The sequence below is a fragment of the Arvicola amphibius genome, chromosome 8 (assembly GCF_903992535.2).
Source record: "Arvicola amphibius chromosome 8, mArvAmp1.2, whole genome shotgun sequence".
Classification (NCBI taxonomy): domain Eukaryota; kingdom Metazoa; phylum Chordata; class Mammalia; order Rodentia; family Cricetidae; genus Arvicola; species Arvicola amphibius.
Window position 1 is genome coordinate 44,509,805 of NC_052054.1, and position 18,881 is coordinate 44,528,685.

The window sequence follows — 18,881 nt, forward strand, 5'->3', positions numbered from 1 at the left end:
GATTTAGGATTGCTAGCAGTGAGGCATGTGGTTTCTCCTTGAGAAACCAAAAACAGATGGTTCACTTTTAGGGTTTTCTTTCCTTCCTTCCTGCCTGCCTTCCTTCCTGCCTGCCTTCCTTCCTTCCTTCCTTCCTTCCTTCCTTCCTTCCTTCCTCCCTTCCTTCCTCCCTTCCTGCCTTCCTCCCTTCCTTCCTTCCCCTCCACTTTTTCCTCCTCATCCTTCTGCAATTTCTTTGCTCAAATTCTATTCTTTATTCTCCTCATGGACACATACAGACAGATGCTTTTGTTCTCTCCCTCAGCAAAGGTTGTGGCCTCTGTGTGAAGGATGGATGACCTTTCCTCCAGTTTTCAGCACTGTGGTCTTTTCCACCTGAGACCTTCTCCAGATGGCTTTACTGTCCTTATTTCTACCAACCTTTTATTTTTCTAGCATTCCTTTAGTGTTCCCTAAAATGACTGGCACTTTTCTGCATCTGTCCACTTTCTTTCTGTGTCCTACCACTAGGCCCACATTAACACAGGCTTCTCAGTACCACACCTAAACCACTTCCACATTTCTAGGTTAGAATAGCACCCTCACTTTTTGGTACCAATAGTTCTGGGTTAGCCTGGGCTATACTGAAGGAATCAAAAGATGTTAGTTTTTGAACGTAAACATTTCTCACAGCTTAGAAAGCCGGAACATTCAACTTCAAGGAGCTAGCTTCCTGCTTTGTAGACAGCCACCGTCTGCTCGTGCTCCAGTGAAAAACGTGTATAAGGACAGTATCCACGAATGAAAATGTTGTCCCTATGACCTAATCCCTGCCCAAGGTTCTGTTTTGTGACACCATCCCATTGAATGTTGGGATGTCAGCAGAGGAGTGTGTGGGTAGTTGGGGACACAAACATACATCCCATAGTTTTTGAAGATTCCCCAGCTTGTCTTGAGATGTACATAGCTCTGTATGCCAGTGATCTTCTATGTCAAATCCAATTCTTTCTCCCTTCAACTCTAGGAAACCATGTTCTGGAATATCTTAGTCTTCCTGGAATAGTCAGCCTTGTGAAAACATGTTGTTTTATGTGTATGAGTATTTTGCTATGCATGTATATGTGTATACTATGTGTGTGCTTCTGCCATCAGAGTTCCTAAGAGGGTGGGCATCAGGTTCCCTAGAACTGGAGGTGCAAATAGTTGGAAACTGTTATGTGAGTTTTGGGAACTGAACTTGGGTCCTCTGTAAAAGTAGCAAGTGTGCTTACCCCATGAGCCCGATCTCTAGCCTCGTAGTCAACCTTTTGACATTAGAAAACAACATTGGAGTTTCATGAAGTTCATGTTAGAACAGAGAATTTAAAAGATATAAAAACCATCTCTTGTTTCCCTGTCTCAATGCTTATCTCAAGGCAGTTGTAATACAAAACAACCAGGCTGTTTTGTGGTTCTCATCTGTTCCCTGGAGAACGTATGCCCTGCAGGCATGTGTGTGCAGCACTTGAATAGCTAGGAAAGCGTTAGAGCAGCAGTAGCCCTGTGCCCTCTGTGCCTTCCTTCCAGCAGCCATGCCTTTTACGCTGGACTCGGTTCTCACCACCTAACCTTAAGTATCCATAGAGGTAAGTAGACCAACCCCCGATCTACAGATCATTTTAGCAACTGTGTGCAGATCATTTACACCGTGTCTTGAATTTCTTAAATCAAATTTCTTCTCAGAACTGGTTTTTGTGAGCATGTTATAGTTACTGTTCAATGTTACACACTCCTTTTTGAATCTTTCTTTCTCTCACTTAGTTGGTTTCTGAATGTTCCCCTTTCTTCTGTGATCTTTTTTCATAGCGGCACTCTCTGGGTGAAGCTTTGCATAAATCTATCAACAATGTAAGTGAGCGGCACTTACAGTTTGTGCACAAGGCATGTTGTAACTTTGATTTTGCATAATAACACTGCTTTGAAGCTTTAACTTATACAAAAATACATTATGGCACACAATAAGATTTTTTGCATATGGGTACTAATAATGTCTAACTTTCAACCATTCATTCGTGTGTTGTTGTACATACATCTACCATATTGTCTTACTGTTTTATGATGAAGCTAAGCTAGATTTTCATCTTATGTATAAAATTCATTAATGTTAACCCTGAAAGGTGTGGTGATAGTCTTGAAAAATATTAGCTAGTTGATTATCATTAGGTGCAAATAAATGCAAATTTTTTGAGTTAAATGTTTATTTTTGGAAAATGTATCAATAGACTTTACTCAATAAGATCGAGCATTTTGAAATTTCATAATAGCTAAATGTGTTTTATATTTTAATGTTCTTGTTTTCAACACATGACAAGCAAAATAATGTAAATCCCCTCCCTAAGACTTGGCAAAAGTATTGTCTTTCACTTTTGTGTAAACACACATGTACAAAAATTTGCTTCAAAATATTATTCTGTGTTTCCACTCAGAAATAATTTGTACATGAAGGGAAACAATGAGATTTATCTTCATAACAAATGCATTACCACCTTATCCCTCATGATAAGACTAGAGAGTTGAATGTCTCTGAATCGGTTCCTTGGTTCCTCGATATCTCAGGCAGAGGTACACACACTTCTCTTGGAAAACGGCTATTAATGGATTTTTCTTTTCTCGGGTAGTAGAGAATGAAAATATTGCAGTTGGGTGCTGTCTCTGCTGCTGTTCTGTGAGATGCCCAACCCTGGAGTGTCTGACAGAGCCACAGCCGTCCTCCAGTGCACTTAGAAACAGAAGGTAGCCTGTCCGTGCCTCCTCAGGCAGGTCAAAGTTCGAGTCTGGATGTGTCCTTGAAACATTAATAGTTTCAATTTCTACTACCTGAGAAAGGAAAATTTTACTTGCTTTTCATAGTCAACTTTTTTCAACATAAAAAGCAGTTGGAAAATAACTGTGATCAGCAGAATTTTCATATGTTTTCAAATAAATAACATGTTTATCTCAATTTTGATAAAGCTACATTAAGATATTGTTAACAATAAAATCTCATATCATAGAATAAGAATTTTGACTTGATCATTTTAGTTTGGGCTCTACTAATATCAATCCAGATTTTTTGACATATTTATTGATTGGGATAAAAAATAATAGCCCAGATGTGATTGTTTTCTAAATGAATCACATTGTACTTTAGAATATAGCGGTTTCCCTTAGTGGTTAAAAAGGTAATTAAGTAAAAACTTAATATCATAAGTAAAAGTACATTATTTTAAGTGTCTATCAGTAACTGAATGGGAACATCTTTGTACTTTCTCTAAGGAAAAACTAGCATTAGATGTTATTAACACAATGAAATCCTCATTATATTCAACCCCTTCTATGACATCATAGTTGTCATTGGTCACCTTTCACCCTCATCACCCATAACAAAAATGAGCTGTTAGCATACAACATTGGGCAGGCTGGCATTGTCACCCACCATATGTTGGCCTGGCTTCCCAAGTTTTTTTTTCTTAGCAAGAATCAGCCTTTCTACAGGTCATCCTTTAAAAAAAATTGAGTGATTGTTAAAACATCCTATAGATGCTTTCTAGTGTGTATTAGTTTAAGATTGAGGCAATAACTGGGAGCGTATTTTATGGTGTCTCCAAGAAAATAAGAAATGTCACTGTGGCTTTTAATTGCTAGGTTTAGTTTAGGATTTTTCAAAAAAAAAAAAAAAAAACCTTTATTGGAATTGCCAAGTGAAAGTTTTTCAGTTACCATAATTTCATGACCTGAAATATATTCTCTTTTAAAATATGTTTTAACTGAAATATTTTATCACTTTGGGCTGGCTAGATGGCTCAGAGGTTAAGAGCATTGGCTGCTCTTCCAGAGGTCCTGAGTTCAAATCCTAGCAACCACATGGTGACTCACAACCATCTGTAATGAGGTCTGGCGCCCTCCTCTGGCATGAGGGCATACATGGAGGCAGAATGTTGTATACATAATAAATAAATAAATCTTAAAAAAACCTTTAAAATTAAAAAAAATATATTTTATCACTTTCCCTTCTCCCTGCATCCCTTAATAATAGCAAATTAGTAGTCGTTAAAAAATAACTATCTCAGTACCTTCCATCACTGTTCATGAAAATGTATGTCAGTCATTGACATAATAAAAATTATTCTGACTGTACTCTATCAGGCCTAAGTTAGTGGGTTTTGGTGTTGCTAATATTTGAAAGTATGGTACTTTATACCTTACAATTAAGCTGATATGACTTTCAACAATCTTAGTTATGTATTGGTGGTAAAAGGGGCCTGTGTTCATCAAGACAACGGCATGACTGAATTCCAGGAGAATCTGAAAGCTATGCTAACTGACATTGAAGAAAGAGGGAAGGGTAAGGCATATGACTGCTTTGGGAAGGGCCATTTAAAACACTGGCAAGTTTTAGCACATTATAGTAGAGGCAGAAAGATCAGGATTTCCAGGCTATTACCCAAGATATAGGAGACACTGTTATAATAATGACAGTTTTGAAAATAAAAGACTAGGGAGAAAAACATTTGTGTATGTCAGTCCTTAATCTGTAAATCCAAGACCAAGACCAACCTAGGTCATATGAGATTTCCTCGCTCATAAACTACAGACAGAACAAAAATAACGAGTCGTGTATCTGAATACCATCTATACCTTATGAATGTCATTTTGGAGGGAAAAAAATAAAAGCATAAACTCACCATTCTCTCTAAAGGGAAAGTCATTAACATCCTCAAATGAAGCCTGGTGCTCTCATTCTGAGGTGGCCACCCACAGCTGGCCCTGTGAATGCGACTTTGTCAACACCTGCAGTGGGCACACCTTCAGCACTCCGTATCCAAAGTGGTGTTCTCTTTTCCCCCAACACACTTGGGATGGATGTCCACGTCAGTGGCTTCAAACATTAAATACTAAGTTGTTGGGGTTTTTTTAAGTATGTCCTGTGTCCACCTAGAAATTGTGATATATAAAATATAAATCAGTATTTTACCAGATAAGTTATCTATATTTGATGAACACTGTCCACTTATACATGGCATACTTTTCTATGAAACCAAATAGGTCATTGTACTGAGACAGACCTAGACCAAGCTCTATACCATAGAGCGACATCTCCAGCTGGAGACTTTATTTGATGCGCTCTAGGGTGTGTACCATATCCTGGGCACACTTACACTCCGGTAGTTAGGAGCAAACCTGTTGGTCATCCTGGCCCCAACTCTGCTGTGCTGAGCCAGAGTCTCAGAGCAGCAGGAGAGATTACTGTAATACAGAGCTAAGCCTGAGGGTCATTCTCATCTCTCAGCATGCTTTGTCTTGGGGGCAGATTGCTTGTGTACTTTGTATATTCCTTAATTCCTGTAAAAAGATTGAAAAAGGAAAAAAAAGGTTAATATTGTACCCACGTTGGAATCCTGTCACACCAGGCACCCTCAATTTGAAGTGTTTGCTTTTAGAGTTAACGATACAATCTACACATATTTGAATACTAATCAGGCACTAAATGACTAGATTAGTTCCAGTGTTTATGTTGACCAGCTTCAACACACACACTAGGGCCTATGTGAAAGGCTCCATAGAGAGGCAAGATGATGTCTCCTATATTTAAAAGAAAAAAGGCATATATTTTAATGTTGTCTTTTTGACATTTCTACAAAATTCTGTCTTTAATGCCATGTTTTCTAAATGACAGCAAAACCTTTATTTTCAGAAAGTATTGCTAAAGAGTGGAGGTCAGAGACAGCACCTATTCTCGGTGCAGTGAAACTCGTTGAATGATTGCTAGATAGAGATAGAGCATGTGTTACTTCCTTACACTACACCTGCATAGACTACACCTGCATAGACTACACCTGCATACACTACACCTACATAGACTGGTGAGAGTTTTTAAAATAAGGACTCATTATTCGGAAATAAAGATTGTTTTTTTAAATGGGACTAGCAAGATGGCCTAGCAGCTAAAATCCCTTGCTGCTGTTCCAGAGGAGTTGGGTTCAGTTCCTAGCACCCATGTGACAGCTCACAGCCCAGCCGTAACTCCAGTTCCAGAGGACTCCTCTGGCCTCTGCAGCGCTACATCATGTGGTCCCCAACAGACGTGCAGACAGAACACCCATACACATAAAAATAATTTTTTTGGAAAGGCAAGGGATAAAATGTCCAAAAGTTTATAACATGCAGAGACACAAATACCATACATACAGTCCTTAACATGAGTATAGTATATAATTCAAAGCAGCTGCTGTTTCTCCTTCACCATACAACGTATCTTTCTAGATATTCTGTGTCAAAGTTGTCCAGATATTTAGTGCAGACTCCTTCCTTGTTGTATTTTGAATCAATGCTGTTTGATATCAATATGTATGTATAAACTATATTAAAGTCAGGCGCTTAAATAATGTCTAGAAAGCATTAGTTCCTATTACACCGCTTTGCTCATGATCTGTTCTTTTCAATGGTATGCAATCTTCCCGCTAAATAAAGGCTGACTTGTTTCCTGCTGCCCTACTAATGTGTTCACTGACAGCGCTGAGTTGCATGATAAGGCTTTCTGCATATAATTCATATTACCGCACTGAGCATGAGTGCAAAGACTTTGGAGTTTGTGTGCTTCCAAAGTTCAGAGAACAAGACAAGTATATTTGACTCCTAAGCTGCATGGTGCTTTCTGCATACAGTGTCTGTTGCTTCCTAGAGTGTAGATTCGGATGTTAGTCATACATTTTAAATTGGAAAATAATCTTTCGGAGTTCTCTTAAGGTAAAGTATATTACAGTGTAATATGTTAAAGCTGGAGAAAGTTTAAACTGTTTATATTTTAAATGCATAATTATATTACTGTGCCAATTCTCTTATTTTAATATTTTTCCTCATAAGCCTCACCTTTAAATAGTTTAAGCATAAGTCGATCTATAGTCAGATTAATAAAATTTGATGCAGTTGTGGTCCACGGGAGGCAATTAACTTTAAAAGTAGGTATCACACCAATGAAACATATACAAGTCCAAGTGATTGGGTAGCTTCTTACTAACCGAAATGTTGAGAGCAGCAGTTCTCAACCTGTGGGTCCAGACCCCACAGGGCTACATATCAGTCAACCTGCAGGTCAGATATTTATATTAAAATCATAATAGTAACAAAATTACACTTATGAAATAACAACAAAATTTTATGGTTGGGGTCACCGCAACATGAGGTGCTGTGTTAAAGGACCACAGCATTAGGAAGGTTGAAAACCACTGCCTTAGAGGATACGGTCTGGGCCGATGCCCGCCCCAAAGCCAAACTTCATGTTCATACTCTTTCTGGGTGAACACAGGCTGTGCCAGGGCAGCAGCTTGGAAAGGAAAATGCTTGTTAGATTTTAGTTCCCACTTGGCTAGGTGCCAAAGGAAAGCTTTGAGAAAATCAATTAAAATTGTACGGGTGACACACACTGTCCCCACCTTTCCCATATGCGTTCAAACAAGTTAATACCAGAGAAACATAAGGCAGTCTCCATGAGACCCATCCTGATGCTGAGACTCGTACTGAGCATGTAGGAGAGTGACTCGGCGCCTCTTCTCGGTGCCCAGTTGGCCGGGCAGAGAATGCCCATCAATTACAGACCAGTGTCCCCAGTCCTTTTTCCTGCTGTTGCCTGTTATGACGTCACTTTTCCTTCTGGGTTCTCCTTAGTGTTTGTTTCATCCTGATGTCCCTTGCATAAAATTGCGAGCACTAAATTATAATCCTGTACCACATCATGGCGCTATCGGTTGCTGTGCCTTTTTAATGAAGTCAGCCATGTGTGGTGGTCACACCCACCATCTCTGCACTCAGGTGGATTGCCATAAATTCCAGGCTAGCATGGGCTACAGAGTAAGTCAGATTCACAGTTCCTCCCTTGATCCCCACATCTGTAAAATCTCTGAAACATACCATCGCATAAAAGTTAAAAATTTGCAAGATTCCAACAGGTAAAATAGCTCCTTTGAAAGCACACAATGACAGCTCAAACGTCTGCGTCAGCTGCATCATTTCTCACCAGAACTTGGTTGTTTCCTTGATGTCGCGTGCTGACTGTTCTAACTAGTCCTGGTTTATATCTTTGTAACTTTGTCCCAAACCCGTTTGTGTAGCTAATGTTGCAGCCAAGCTCACTGCAGCAGCTTATTCCTGGGACTTTTAGCCTTCCTGTTTGCCAGGGAGTGGGTCTCCCCTCATGCCTCCCTTTATGCCGCTGGTGAGTCCCCAGTCTGTCTGCTTTCTCCCCTGCTCTCCTTGTGAGACATGTCAAGTGGCTAGTTCCTGCCACCAGCACATCAAAAAAAATAAAAATGGTTGCCAATGAAAGAGAAAGTTCTCCTGCTCAGTGTAGGGCACCTCCTCTACTGGCTTTGGAGCCCACAAACGCTGGCTTAGGTGTGAGAGAATGGTGTCTTAAGATGTTTATGGGGTGTATTTTACAACTCTTTATATGAACTCTAAATTCCTCTCCTCTTCAGACTTCTTGTAGAATAAGGTTGATGTATACACCATTTCAGGTTAGAATAATCTGTGGATAAGAACAGAAATAGATGAAATTAAACCATTTCACCAGCTGCATGTATTTATGTGTACAGAATACACATTTATCCGTACAGCCAGAGATGGTGCTTGACGTATTAAGGCTGATGCTTTTTTTGTTGACAAAAGGAATGACAAGTCATTTTCCACTTAAGGGAGTTGCGTGGTTAGAGGGAGCTTACTGCTCTTCTGGATTGGGGGCGCAGCAGTCATGCCTGGTAGCCTCCAGCTGCCTATGACGTCAGCTCCAGGAGGTAGGCTCTGATGTCGCCCTCCAGCCTCTGTGGGCACCCTCACAAGCCTGTGTACACCAGCACGAGCACATACACGTCAAATAAGTAAATAACAAACTCACAAATCTTTCCAAAGAGCAGTCTCCAGTCCTCAAACACTCCTGGCTAACAATCACTGCCCACTCCCAGTGAAGTAACTGAAGGTGTGGAAGCCCCAATTCCCACCCCATGGTGAGAGTAGATGCTAATAGTGGGGGAGGAGGATGACTTTATTCCAAACCCACAGTCCTAACCACTGCATAACTGCCTCAGAGAAGCCATTTCATCTTTAGTGCTGTCTCATCAGAGCAGCTTCACCTGAGAACAGTGTTCGTTCCCTTGGATTGTTAGTCTGTGAGGTCCACCTTGTGCTTAGTCTCTGTCGTGTGTCTTTCTGGCGTAGATCTCCCTGCTCAAGCAGAACCTGGAGCTGCAGCTTTGCCAGTCGCAGACATCTCTGCAGCAGCTGCAGGCGCAGTTCACACAAGAGCGCCAGCGACTCACACAGGAGCTGGAGGAGCTAGAGGAGCAGCATCAGCAGAGACACAAGTCCCTCAAAGAAGCACATGTCCTCGCCTTCCAAACCATGGAAGAAGAGAAGGAAAAGGAACAAAGGGTAAGTTCCTGGGAAACACCTTCAAAGATCGTCTCTGAGCTTGATGTAGCCTTTGGATTCTTTTTAATGGCCTGTGGTCCGTAGGAGCACAGTGTGGGCCTAACATTTGAAGATGAAGTGGGAACCGCCAGCCTTCAGATAATTAAGAATTCCAGTTTTTCTTTTTTTCCTTTTCTAAAATGTTACATGTTGTTTTTATTGAGATGTTCTCCAGGATGCGACTTCCTATAGGAGTCACACACTGATTATGACAGTTTATCATAACATGAAGCTAAGTTCATCTTCTGCTCCGTAATAGTTAGCACTTGTGATATAGATTCAGCCACTGTTCTACTCATAGTGTATTATCATAATAGTCTTTTATCAAAATCTTTTGAGACTGAGTCTCATGTGCTCAGGCTAGCCTTGAACTCGCTATGTAGCCCAGGCTGACTTTGAACTTGTGACCCTTCTGACTCAGCCTTCTCAGAGCTAGGATTCCAGGTGTGTGTCACTACACTCAGACCTTTATCAAATTCTAAATTTGTTGTCACTCTGTGCCCACAAAAAAAGAAATGGACCCAAGGGATGTATAGTTTGTTGTTGTTGTTGTTGCTTTTCTTAAATCTTGAGTTTTTCCCTTACATTCTTTTTTCTCTTTGTACTAAAAAAATTCGTAACGAAATGAAATTTTAAAATGTTTTAAAATTTCCTTGTAATATAACCCCATAGCTAATATAAAAAATTGGAACTACAGTAACCAAAAAGTGATTTAAATCAAATGACTATATTATTGGATTATTAGTGCAGTCTTTACTTCTTACTTTGTGTGTGACCACACACACTTGTGTACATCTGCACAGACGTATGTAGAGACCAGATATTGAAGACAAAACAAGTGTCTTCCATTATTGCTCTCCTGTTTTGTTGGTTTTGTTTTAAGGGGACAGGGCTTTTCATTGAGCCTGGAGCTCACTCATTAAATAAACTGGCCAATGAGCTTCGGGGATCTTCCTGCTTAGCCCCCCAGGACTGGGATTACAGCTGTGCACTGACACCCAGGGCTAGGATTACAGCTCTGCACTGACACCCAGGGCTGGGATTACAGATGTGCACTGACACCCAGGACTGGGATTACAGCTGTGCACTGACACCCAGGGCTGGGATTGCAGCTGTGCACTGACACCTAGGACTGGGATTACAGCTGTGCACTGACACCCAGGGCTGGGATTACAGCTGTGCACTGACACCCAGGGCTGGGATTACAGATGTGCACTGACACCCAGGGCTGGGATTACAGCTGTGCACTGACACCCAGGGCTGGGATTACAGCTGTGCACTGACACCCAGGGCTGGGATTGCAGCTGTGCACTGACACCTAGGACTGGGATTACAGCTCTGCACTGACACCCAGGGCTGGGATTACAGCTCTGCACTGCCCTGCTTGTCTTTTTACATGGATGCTAGGGATCTGAACTCAGATCCAGGACTGGGGACATGGCTCAGTAGGTAGAATATTTGCCATTCCTCCACGAGGACCAGAGTTCAGATCCTCAGAAGTCATGTACAGTCGTGTACAAATTTGTTTGCATCTATAATCCCAGTGTTCTCGTGATGGGTAGTTCTTATAGGACAAACCCCAGAAAAACAAAAGCTCAGGGGCCAGCAGGTTAGCCTGCTCTATGTAACAAAACAACATGAAACTGCTTGAAGCAAAACAGATAATAAGGACCAACACCCCAAATTGTCTTCTCATCACCCCAGCACACACGCACACGCACACGCACACACACACACACACACACACACACACACGTTGTGTATATCTCCAATCACGTACATGCTTATATACAAGCACATGCACTAACAAACAAACCTAGGTTCTTGTGCTTGCACAGCAGTTTTCCTCACAGAACCACCCCTGCCCCATGTTCTCTGCTAGCATCTTCAGGTATCTATCACTTTGCTTCATTTTTCCAGGGAGTGAGACATGTGTCTGTATGTGCTCATATGAGTGTGAAGCAAGGGTTCAGTTCCGCTGTGTTCCCGGTACTGGGGCATGTGCATATGGGTGCTCATATGGGTGTGTGCATTTGTGTGTGAGGCAGGGGTCAGTGTCAGCTGTCTTCCTGGGTTTCTCCATACACATTTTTTTTCTTAGATTGAGTCTTTCAATACTTAGAGTTTATAGATCCAGATATACTGGCTGGCCAATGAGCATGCAGAATTCGTCTGTCTCTATGCCCTGCCATCCTGGGGTTACAGATACATGCTACTATCCCTGACTTTTTGTTTGGGTACTAGAGATCCAAGTTTAAGTCATCACGTCTGTGCCAGGTGCCACTTCCACAGCACCCATGGCTCAGTTGTGAACCATTAATGTAACACCATTTGAATGTGATTAATTTTCTTTAGTTCATTTCTTAGAGATGTATTTTTCATCTCCTTCCAATGACCTTAGTTATAACAAAGATTTTATAGAAGAGCCAGTCATACTATCATTTTCACCACAATACAGATTACATACAGATCAAGGCTGTTTATTAACTTTTTATTTGGGTGCAGGCACTGGTTTAAGAAATGGTATAAATAAATTAAGGTTGAATTCAACAATGATTATAGCCTTTAAAACTTTTTTTGTGTTGACAACTGTTAACCTTAGAGTCTTTGATATGTATAACATATTTTTGTTATATACAAAATAAATAATTTTAGAAAAATCTATACTTCAAAAAAAAAGAAAACCTTACTTATATAGTGACCTGTAATCTATAAATCATGTCCAGAAAACCAAGGAAGTTCCTTCGGTTTAAGTAGAGGCAGTAGGCTGGGCATGGTGCCACATTCCTCGAATGCCTGCACCCAGGAGGTAGAGGCAGGAGGAGCAGGGTCTTCTTCAACTATGTACAATGTTTGACTTCAGACTCAGCTACATAAAAACTTGTCCTCAAACAAACAAAAGCAAGAGTCAAGAAAGGCTGGGCAGCGTTAGTAACTTAATTGACTCATTGACTGTTCCTTATGAACTGAAGTAACACATGAACTCTTATCGGGAGTGAAATGCTACACATTTGGATTTTTAAAATCATTTAACGTAGATCTTCAGAAGAAATCAGAACCTGAAATGTTTCTGTATTGTCACTAAGCAGTCAAACTACCTCACTGTGGGTTCTGCCCCAGTGAAACAACCTTTATTTTACCAATACTGGAGACCCTCGTGCTTTGTTTCTGGAAAGTGTTTGGTTGTGATAAGCAACCAAATACTAAATTATAAAACACCTCTTTTCTGTTAAAGAAATGTAGCCCTAGTTACAGGACACAGTCTCTCACAAATAATTCATTTTAGAGAATACAGTAAAACAAAAGCAACAGGAACTGTGTCGCAGTCAGTCTGTCTCGCGCCCTAGGACCTAGGGTGGTGGCTTTTCCCCTAACCACGTGTAGACTGCTGCATCCACACAGCCTTCGAAGCACCTTGTCATGTGCAACCTGTAATAGGTGCTCTTATGTCACGGTGACAGAATTCTTGTCAGAATGTTGCGTTAGCTTTTCCTTGAGAACACATGAGCAAATATCTCCTCCCTCCGGGTAGGACACCGACAGCGAACCAAAGCAGCAAGTCTAGCTTGATGAACCAATGCAGTAAATTGGGATCACTTAGAGGAACACATAGCACCAAAGCAAAATGCCCCACATCCTCGCTCCAGCAGTCTTTAACCATCAGGGAAGGATCCTGTGGGCCCGGAAAGCTCTTCTCCCTTCCATGAGAGAATGCTCGCAGCCTCAGCTCTGAGAGTCACCTGCAGGACAGCCCAGCTGCTCTGACTTCAAGAGCCTGGCCACACCATGCCCAGAGGGAAGGGCTGCACAGTGCAGGAAAACCCAAGGGAGAAAACTTACTTTGGCACAGTTTCAGGTTACAGTGAGGAGAGCTCCGCCCATCACCACAGTCCAGGAAGCAGGGTGAAAGGCATCACTGGGCGTGAGCTACAACATGCAGAAGTCTCATCAGTGGTGACTTTCTGCTTCCAGGTAGACCTGCTTCCTAAAGCATCCCCTCAACTGCTCCAAAAAACTCCAGCAGCCAGGGAGCAGGTGATCAACCCATTAGCGTATAGAGACATCTCAGGGATAAACAAAAAGCACCTCAAGCTACTTAACCCTCAGAGAATTGCATCGCACAGATATTTTATAGACAATGGCGATAAGAGATTTAATTAGAGCGAGGCTGCCTAAATGCCCTCCTGGTGCTTAGGCGACCCTAGCCAGGAGCGGGCTTTGTGTTCTCACTTAATGATAACCCCCTCCTCTCCTTTCTGGATGTACAGGATTTTTTTTTCCCTTAATTTTCAGTAATTTGTATCCTTAGCAACTTTAGAAAATGATTTCATTTGAAAACTGCCTGAAGCTAAAGGTCTGTATTTCCAGATTCAGCAAAGTATGTTGAGCCAAACTGGTTTCACGATTAATTGTGTTCTGCCGACTTGACCCAATGAATTTGTTTTCCAGTTAGAGTTACTTTGTATCTTATTTTCATGAAAATGAACTAAAATAGCTTAGCTTGCTTTTCTGGGCTCCCAAGTTGTTTTCTGTTTTGTTTCCTGTATTCTAACATAAGAACTGATCTGCTTCTCCCTTCTAGGCTCTGGAGAATCACTTACAGCAGAAACACTCTGCAGAGCTGCAGTCGCTGAAAGACGCGCACCGAGAGTCCATGGAGGGCTTCCGCATGGAGATGGAGCAGGAGCTTCAGACACTCCGCTTCGAATTAGAAGACGAAGGGAAAGCTATGCTTGGTATTGTGGGAAGGATCATAATCATGTCGTACTGAATGGTACAGTCTTCCATTGTAAACCTCAGCAGGAAGCATCAAGCTGTGTATTTAAATTTTGGAACATCAAGATGATGCTTCCATGTGAAGAGGCAAGGAAAGTAGACAAGAATGGCGTTAGCTTCCTGTGCACTCTGAGAAAGCAGTGTTCATAAGTGATTTGTCTGTCTTCGTGGAGCTAAATGGAAGCAGGACACTTTGGGATCCCAGAAATAGTCACTGGCCGGTAGCCCCCATGCAGCCATACACACACCCGTGCATGCACCCACATCTACCCTCACACACAGATCCACTCATGTACTCACGTGTACACCCCCATACATGGCTCATAGCTTGGACCTTACAGGCATGAGTTTCTACTTCAGGATTTGGTTTTGGTAAGAAAGAAAACAACCCAGCCTTTTAGTGAAATCTCTTTCATGTGGGATCTTCCCTATGAGGTGGTTCTTTGTAAAATGAGATAAAAGTTTTGAAGAAAAAATTAGATGTGTAGTTAAAAATTTGTTTATGGCTTTTTGATGTTATTAGATAACTCATTTCTGCTATCTCATTTTCCTTCTGTTTGATTCAGTTCCTAAATAATTCTCCTGGTATTTCTTCCTGTGTGCTTGGCGTACTCCAGTGTATACTTTTTCCAGGTGGGACTTGGTACAAAGAAGACTAGCAGGGTGTGAGTGGCTCTCTGGATCTCAGAGAGGGGCCATGTGTCCTGTCCATCAGCCATTGGACTGGTGCTGATGTCCTAGGCCATGCTGTTACAGTTCTCATATTTCTCCTTGAGAAGCCCTGTGACACCTCACATGAAAGTCAGAGCAATGGTGAACTTTTATCCAAGATTTGTGAAATATCACGTTGTGTGCTAAAGACTGCACTGTGTGGTTTCATTAAAAATGTACGCTGCTCTCTGTCTTTGCACGGGGCTGAGAGTTAAGATCAGAAGTGGCCTTTGTAGAATGATGGCCCAAGAGGGAGGCCGTGTCCATAGCTGTGTGAAGTGAAGTTGAAAGAGCCAGGTGTTAGAAATATTCTTGTTAAGCCCACTGAAATGTGATTTAAATACCATTGTGTTGAAAAGAGATTTTTGGGAACCTCTAAGAAAGTTTTCTTTTTAAGATAGCTGTAGATTTGCATGCCTTTTTAAATTTTATTTTTATTTTTTTAAAAAGAAAATAAACTATGTTTTTTCATTATACTTACCAATCCAAGTTCCCACTCTCTTCCCTTCTCCCATTCCCTCCACTTACTTCCCCATCCCACCCCCATCCACTCCTCAGAGAGGGGAAGGCACATTTGGAGAAGGTCTAAGGCCCTCCCTACTATATCTAGGCTGATCAAGATGTCCATCCAAAAAGAATAGGTTTCCAAAAAGCCAGTACAAGCAGTAGGGATAAATCCTGGTGCCACTGCCAGGGGCCCCTCAGTCTACCCCAGCCATGCAACTGTCAACCACATTCAGAGGAAATAGTTTGGTCCTATGCTTGTTCCTTCCTAGTCTGTCTGGTATTGATGAGCTTCCATTAGCTCAGGTAGACTGTAGACTGTTTCAGTGGGTGTACCCATCATGGTCTTGACCTCTTTGCTCATATCCTCATTCCTCCCACTCTTCAACTGGACTTTGGGAGCTCAGTCCAGTGCTCCAGTGCAGGTCTCTGCCTCTGTTTCCATCAGTTGCTGGAAGAAGGTTCTATGGTGATATTTAAGATATTCATCAGTCTGACTACAGGACAAGGCCAGCTTGGGCACACTCTCCTCTATTGCTTAGGGTGTTAGCTTGGGTAATCCTTGTGGATTTCTGGGAATTTCTCTAGAGCCAGGTTTCTTGCTAACCCTATAATGGCTCCCTCAATCAAGATATCTCTTTCCTTGCTCTCATCTCTGTCATTTCTCTATCTCAACTATCCCATTCCCTCAAGTTCTCCTCACCTCTCCCCTTCTCTCCTCCTCTTTCCCAATCCCCTCCCTTTCCCGCCACCCCTATGTTCTCAATTTTGTCAGGTGATCTTGTCTATTTTGACTTTCTAGGTGGATCTATATGTGTTTTTATTGGGCTTCACCTTGTTACTTAACTTCACTAGGATCATGAACTATAGGCTCAATATCCTTTGTTTTTAGCTATTATTTACTTTATGAGTGAGTACATACCATATTCATCTTTTTGGGTCTGGGTTACCTCACTCAGGATGGTGTTTTCTAATTCCATCCATTTGCATGCAGAATTCAAGATGTCATTGTTTTTTTACTGCTGAGTAGTACTCTAATGTGTAAATGTGCCACATTTTCTTTATGCATTTCAGTTGAGGGGCATCTAGGTTGTTTCCAGGTTCTGGCTATTAAAAATAATGCTGCTACGAACATAGTTGAACATATGTCTTTGAAGTATGATTGAGCATCTTTTGAGTATATGCCCAAGAGTGGTATTGCTGGATCCTGAAGTAGGTTGATTCCCAATTTTCTGAGAAACTGCCATAAACTTTGAAATACTGATTTCCAAAGTGGTTATACAAGTTTGCATTCCCACCAGCAATGGAGGAGTGTTTCCCTTATTACACATCTGTAGGAAGGAGGTCGCTTGTTGGTTCCCGGTTGCTCGGCTAGCTTAGACCCAAAATAATCACACAGAAACTGTATTAATCAAATCACTGCTTGGCCCATTAGCTCTTGGATCTTATTGGCTAACTCTTATATTAATTTAACCCTTTTCTATTAATCTGTATATCACTACGTGGCTGTGACTTACCGGGTAAAGTTCCCAGCATCTGTCTCCAGTGGCTCCATGGCTTCTCTCTGACTCCACCTCCTTTCTCTCAGCATTCAGTTTAGTTTTCCCTGCCTACCTCTATTCTACCCTATCAACAGGCCAAGGTAGTTACTTTATTCACCAATGATATTCACAGCCTACAGAGGGGCATCCCACATCACCTCCACTTTTCTGTTAAAATAAAAAGGAAGGCTTTTAACTTTAACATAGAAAAAAATTACATACAACAAAATAGGTATAAAGCAAGAATTACAGTTACAATATTTATATCTACTTTATCATTTATCATAACTAAGGAAAACTATAATTTTACTATCTACTCTTCAACTCCATCAAAGACTCCAGAAGGATATAATATTACCTTAGTAAACAAGAAGTGCATTGTAAGCAACTTCCAAAACTCTAGAATTGACAGAGACATCTTGCTGCCTGGACAGTCACCCAAAGTTCTTCCATATCATTGGAGCATCCATCTTCAGCCTACAAGCCCATAGTATCCAGCAGACTTTTCCATGAAGCGGGAAATTTCAAAGACAGTTCCACCTATATTGGCAGATTGTCAGTCACTTTCTTCTGTGTCCTGCAGAAGGTCTTGCAGACGTTTTCATGAAGCAGGAACCCTGAAAGACCATTTCACCTTTAGGCAAGTTCAGCAGTCATTTTTCTGCAGGTGCTGTATGTCCAGTTCATCAAGTAGTCCAGGCAAGAGCAATTTCTTGCCCAAATGGCTACCTAACTCCATAAAGAGCGTCTTCAATGCCAATCTTCCTCTTAAAGTAGATTTGTGCTGCCAGGAGCAGATGTGTCTTAAAACTAAGATGACTGCAAGCCTGACATCCCACATCACACATTCCCTCCAGCATAAACTATCATTGGTATTTTTGATGTGGGGTTGGTAAAGATCGTTTCCCATTCAGTAGGCTATTGTTTTGTCTTATTGACTGTGTCCTTTTCTTTACAGAAGCTTCTCGGTTTCAGGAGGTCACAGTTATTTATTGTTGTTCTCAGTGTCTGTGCTACTGGGGTTATATTTAGGAAGTGGTGTTCTGTGCCCATGCATTGAAGGCTACTTCCCACTTCTCTTCTACCAGGTTTAGTGTAGTCAAATTTATATTGAGGTCTTTAATCCATTTTGACTTGAATTTTGCGCATGGGGATAGATATGGATGTATTTTCATTCTTCTGTATGTTGACATTCAGTCATGCCAGCACCATTTGTTGAAGATACTTTCTTTTCTTCATTGTATAATTTTAGCTTCTTTGTCAAAAATCAGGTGTTCATAGGTATGTGGATTAATATCTGGGTCTTCGAGTCGCTTCCTGTGGTCAACGTCTCTGTTTTTATACCAGTCCATCTGCCCAGGACCTTCTGGCTTTTATGGTTTCCATTGAGAAGTCGGGTGTAATTCTGATAGTTCATACCTTTATATGTTACTTGATCTTTTTCCTTTGTAGCTCTTAATATTCTTTCCTTATTTTTATGTTTTGCATTTTAATTATTATATGGCAAGGTAACTTTTTTGTTTTGTTTTGTTTTATCCAGTTTACTTGGTGTTCTGTAAGCTTCTTGTATCTACATAGGGATATCCTTCTTTAGATTGGATATGGTCTCTTTTATAATTTTGTTGATTATAGTTTCTGTGCCTTTGAGCTGCAGTTCTTGTCCTATTATTGTCTACCCCTATTATTGTTAGATTTGGTCTTTTCATGGTGTCCCAGATTTCCTGTGTGTTTTGTGTTAAGAATTTGTTGGATTTAGCCAGGCGGTGGTGACGCACGCCTTTAATCCCAGCACTCAGGAGGCAGAGGCAGGCGGATCTCTGTGAGTTTGAAGCCAGCCTTGGCTACAAGAGCTAGTTCCAGGACAGGCTCCAAAGTTACAGAGAAACCCTG

General features: G+C 41.3%; 1 protein-coding gene across 3 annotated transcripts in view; it reads left to right on the plus strand.

The window, feature by feature from the left end:
- The window catches only part of Fam184a (family with sequence similarity 184 member A), a 124,632-nt gene that overhangs the window by 85,487 nt on the left and 20,264 nt on the right, over window positions 1-18,881 (plus strand). For all 3 annotated transcript variants that reach the window (XM_038340293.1, XM_038340295.1, XM_038340296.1), the window contains 2 exons: window positions 9,208-9,420; window positions 14,042-14,195. In XM_038340293.1, coding sequence (XP_038196221.1) covers window positions 9,208-9,420; window positions 14,042-14,195 — 367 coding nt within the window. The remainder of the gene's footprint in view (window positions 1-9,207; window positions 9,421-14,041; window positions 14,196-18,881) is intronic.